The sequence below is a fragment of the Austrofundulus limnaeus genome, unplaced genomic scaffold, assembly GCF_001266775.1.
Source record: "Austrofundulus limnaeus strain Quisiro unplaced genomic scaffold, Austrofundulus_limnaeus-1.0 Scaffold5, whole genome shotgun sequence".
Lineage (NCBI taxonomy): Eukaryota > Metazoa > Chordata > Actinopteri > Cyprinodontiformes > Rivulidae > Austrofundulus > Austrofundulus limnaeus.
The window spans coordinates 4,771,244-4,776,098 of NW_013952407.1; the positions used below are offsets into that span (position 1 = coordinate 4,771,244).

The 4,855-nt window shown below is 40.8% G+C and overlaps 1 protein-coding gene across 1 annotated transcript in view; it reads left to right on the top strand.

Moving 5' to 3' along the window:
• The window catches only part of tnrc6ba (trinucleotide repeat containing adaptor 6Ba), a 56,690-nt gene extending 54,242 nt beyond the window's left edge, over window positions 1-2,448 (top strand). The window contains exon 22 of the mRNA XM_014025817.1: window positions 173-2,448. Coding sequence (XP_013881271.1) covers window positions 173-710 — 538 coding nt within the window. The 3' untranslated portion in view covers window positions 711-2,448. The remainder of the gene's footprint in view (window positions 1-172) is intronic.
• The last annotated feature ends 2,407 nt before the right edge of the window (window positions 2,449-4,855 follow it).

The window sequence follows — 4,855 nt, forward strand, 5'->3', positions numbered from 1 at the left end:
CAGTACTATATAACATTTTAGACACATTCTAGACAGTTTATCTGCTAAAAAAATTTAATTTTGGGGTAAGTTACTCTTTAACCATTAAACATTTTTAGCAGAAGGTATTATTAATGTTACGAGTCAACTTTTCATGCTATCAACAGTTTGGGCTGATTTGTTTCTGTTTCAGGTGTGTTCTGGGTAACACCACCATCTTGGCAGAGTTTGTGAGTGAGGAGGATGTGGGGCGCTACATTGCACATTTAGGAGGAGCAGGGAGCGAAGGAACCTCAGCTGGCTCTGCAGGCTTAGAACCCACCACCAGCTCCAGCATCAGATCGAGCAGCAACGGAGGGAACTGCGAGAGGAGCGGAGCAGGAAGCGGTGGCGTCGAAGGAGGAGGAGGGGAGGGCGTGTCCCCAGTCGGAGGAGCCATGTCTTCCAGCTCAGGGTGGCACAGTCTGAACAGCACAGACAGCTCATCAGACCATACTGCCCCCCAAGGACCCGGGCTCGGAATCTTCACCCAGTGGAGCAGCAATGGGACCGGAGTGGTGGGAGGAGCACAGGATGGAAGGCAGGGTCTGTGGGGAGGGATGAGCGGGGCAGGTTACCCCAGCAGCAGCAGCCTCTGGGGCTCTCCGGCACTTGAGGATCGTCACCAGATGGGCAGCCCCGCCTCCCTGCTGCCAGGGGACCTGCTGGGCGGGGGGGCTGACTCCATCTGAGGGAGGGTCCACTAACACAAGCATCGTTCAACTGAGTTGTATTCCAAATTGTGCGCTCTGCATTTATTTACAAAAAAACAGATATGAATTGAAACTGCATCCAACACAGAGACACATCCTTACCAAAACATCACATTAAACTGTTCCACTTTAAATGAAGACAACAGCAAAACTTGAACTAGGTGGGGGAGGGGGGTGAAATAATTCAACTTTTTAAGACTTTAGCTCTTTGGTCTTTTTACTTCATATCCCATCATCAGCATCCAGAGACCCAATCCCTCAGGCATGCACTGTGGACAGGCTCAGCCAGAGTCGCACATGTCCACCAGGCTGTTAGCTGTTGCCGTTTTTAGTGTGCCACATCTTTTTTTCCCATTTTAGTGGTTTAATCTCATTCAAATTGCAGACTAAGCCCTCATACACCTGGCTGGCATATTTGTATGTTTTTATTTTTTTGTTTGGTGGGAAAAGCTTGAGATTGAAACAGATCTGCAGGAAAGGACGAGCATTTTGTAGAACATTTGGGACAGTGTTACACTACTGAGTCGAGAAGGATGTTTATCAACATTTTAAAAAGCTGACAAGAAAAACGTTAGTCGGTACTGACATCTTGTTGGAAATACGCCTTGACAGTGGGACCCAGGGTAAAACGAAACAAAACAAACAAAAAAATCATGCCATTAGCCAAACTTGCACTATACACCTCTGGGTTTGTTTTGACTCATCCTCTACAAATCTCTTACTTTTCATTTTGTGTTTTTGTAACCGAGCGACAACAAGTGAGGACCTTACAGGATGATTTTGCAGCAGTGGCCTTGGCTGCACACCTGCCACATCAGCAGCATCACTCCCGCTCTTCAGCTTCTCTCAGCTCTTATATTTGAGTATCTCCCTGTCCGTGTATGCTGGTTAAATGCTCTTTGTTTAAACAATATGTGAAACTACGTGGAAATGTCCCCCCCCCCGTTTTATCCTTTAAACACTGACCTCAGTTTCTTTTTTTTCCCTGGAGAAATCTCATTGTGTACGGTCATGATGTAGCTAATACTGTCCGTACAAGACGACCCCCCCTCCCCTCCTGCCTGCCTGCCTGTGTGCATGATCAGAGCGATGGACCGAATGGAAGATAATGATGTGATGAAGATGATATCAGATTGTGTGGTATTGCTTCTACTTTGAATGTTTTTTTTTTTCGTTGTTCAGGAGGTGTGTGTGTGTGTGTATGTGTGTGTGTGTGTTTGCTTTTTCAACACTTATCAGTTCCAGTCAGGGAAGTGAATAAATGTTGGTGTGGATGGCTCGTTTCTAAGAGAATGTATGATGTGATGGCTAAAAAGTTCAAAACCATTGGCACTATTGCATATGTATCTTAAGTTGTGATTTATTTTTTAGCAGCGTTCTGATCTGGTTTTTTTTTTTTTTTTTTTTTTTTTTTTTCCTTTTGGGTCTGTCTAATGCAATAAGAGTGTAATGTTTTGTTTTTAAGACGAAACACAACTGAAGGCATTCATGTAAAGATGCCCTGTCCTACCATACCAAGCTGAGCTGGAACAGTGTTTTACAGACACGTTAAAGACATTACCTGTTATGTTTTATTGTTTTGTTTTTTTTCCATGTATTGATTTAAATTAAGTCGGTCTTATCACTCCTGTTCAGGAAGTTTTCATTTATATCAAATGTTAAAAAAGTAATTTAAAGCAGAAAAGTACAAGATAATAAAGGTTGAGTTGAAGTCTGGTCTTTTGGTTTATCTGTGTTTATTTAGATTTATTTAGTCACTTAAGGTTTTGTAAAAGCTTCTTTATGAGCTCTTTTGGGTTTTGTTTACCCTGCTGCAGACAGACCAGCTGTTAAGCAACTTACAAAGTAAATTCTTGAGTGCAGACTGGAGAAAATGGAAAAAATCTTAACTGCTTTTAAACGTGGGAAACCATCTGCAGTACAAACCCCAGATAGTTCAATTTTGTGTCGATCATTTTGGAAGGTGTTTGAATTGCTCTTTTTCTGACCCCTTTCACCTGAGGCCTGTTTGACATGGAGTCCCCACCAGGGCCTGATGACCCGGACAATAAAGGCTAAGGTTATGGGGGTTACTCAAACCCCTCCGCCATAATGTGGTTTTTCTACAGAGGGAGATACATTTTAAAAATTAAGTTCTATGCAAACGAACATACAAATAGCCACACAAACAATAGTAAAAAGGGATTTTTTAAAAATAAAAGTTATAAAAATGTAGATTTTTTTGTTTTGTTTTAGCTTTTATCTACAATTTTGCTAGATTTTGATTTTAGCTGTTGCTACTTTTAGCTACAGTTTAGCTGATTTTTCCATCTATTTAGTTTTAACATCGCCCACAGTAATTAAAGGTATAATAGTACCTTTAACAGATATAAAATCACAAATTGCTTCACAATAAAGCAAGAAAAACAAGCTTCACATTCATACAGAGTACAAGTAAAAAAAAAAAAAACAGGTTAGAAAAAAAATTAACTCTTAGATGTTGGACACTAAGCTCTAGTTGGAAGATCCGGGACAAACATCTATTCTCTTACTGTTTCATTTTTGTATTGTCTGTTTGTTCTGTTATTGAAGCTGACCGCCCAGTCAGTCCTGTACATCAAGACCAGTTTGATGTTTGTAGGATGTACTTCGGCCTCTGTGGAAGGAGTTTTCACAACCAGTTCTTTATGGTGGCAAAACCAATCAGCTCCACAGAGGAGCAGCCTCTGTCTGACCCAGGTCAGGCCTCTCTTGCTTCATGACGGCTTCGGGGAAGGCAGCTGCAAAGTGTGACTTGACCAAGTGAAATATCAGAAACCAGTGACAGCTGAAGAGATCTGGGACGCGGCACGACAGACAAAACTGGAGACCAACTACTGACGTGAAGAGCTTGCCCAAAATACTGCTGTGATTTACAAGCTGGACAACCCATGTGAATAACTACCAGGCTTCAAGTTCTTTCTGTTCTGCCTTATTTTTTACAAGCACATAAAATCAAAAAGATGTTTGTTTTTACCATTTTCATGTCATCCTTATCTGAGCCACCCAATGCACAGATCTAGATTACATTTTTGATAAAATGTTGATCATAGGGACATTGTGTGACAGCATGCCACGTTTAATAAATTTGAATTATTTCAACTGAGGGCAGCCATAATGCTCACGTAGCCCTCAGTGAAAATGAGTTTGACATCCTTGCCCTAAAACTATTTTACATTTCAAATATTACCTTTTGGGTTGGATGATAATGAGGGCCAGATTTGGCCCAGGGGCCTTAGTTTGATACATGTGCCATATGATCTTGGTAGAGCTGTACATTCTGGATGCTTCTAGTTCATTTTAGTTTAATGTAGAATTTTTTGAGCCATCATGTTGTGCATCATTAGACTGATGACTCTTTTAGCTAGCTAGCAGTTTATTTATTAGGCTACTACTTTTGGCTTTGAGCTAACATTTAGCTTACTTTTTGCTTTTAGCAGTGGCAGATCTATGATTTGTCTGAGTGGGGCCATCAAATGGCCATGATAATCTCAGAGGGGCCAAGTGTTTGTTCAACATCCTTTCACACAATCTCCAGTTTTAGTAAAGTGTTTACATTAACGAGACATATTTGTTCAAACACATGTAACCTGTAATTTTTTTCCCAGTTTTACATACATTTTCACTGTACATAGATAAAATACTCTCACAAACGCAGCATCATTTGTTAGCTGAAAGACTTTTTCTGCAGGATTGTTCAGATTTTCTCAAGAAGATAAGATTGCTGTGAGCTTGATACATGCTGGACTTTCCTATTTGACTTAGTAGTGCCTCTACTGTTTGGACCTGGAACTGCACCCACCATCATCATGCCCAGGTGGCCAATCAGATTTCAGCTGGGGCCAATGCCACTGTGGCCCCGCCCCTAGAACCGCCCCTGGCTTTTAGTGGTACATCCTCTTTGCTTTTTGCTTATTTTAGCTTTAACACCTCAGCTTCTTTGGATTTACTTGGTTAATATTCATGGTAATTTTGTAAAGTTTTCATAATAGAGATAAGTAAATGTGAAATGGTCGTATAATTATTTTTGTCTTTGTGCTGTTACGTTGGTCCTAAATAAGTAAGCAAGTAAGTAAGTAAGTAAGTAAGTAAGTAAGTAAGTAAGT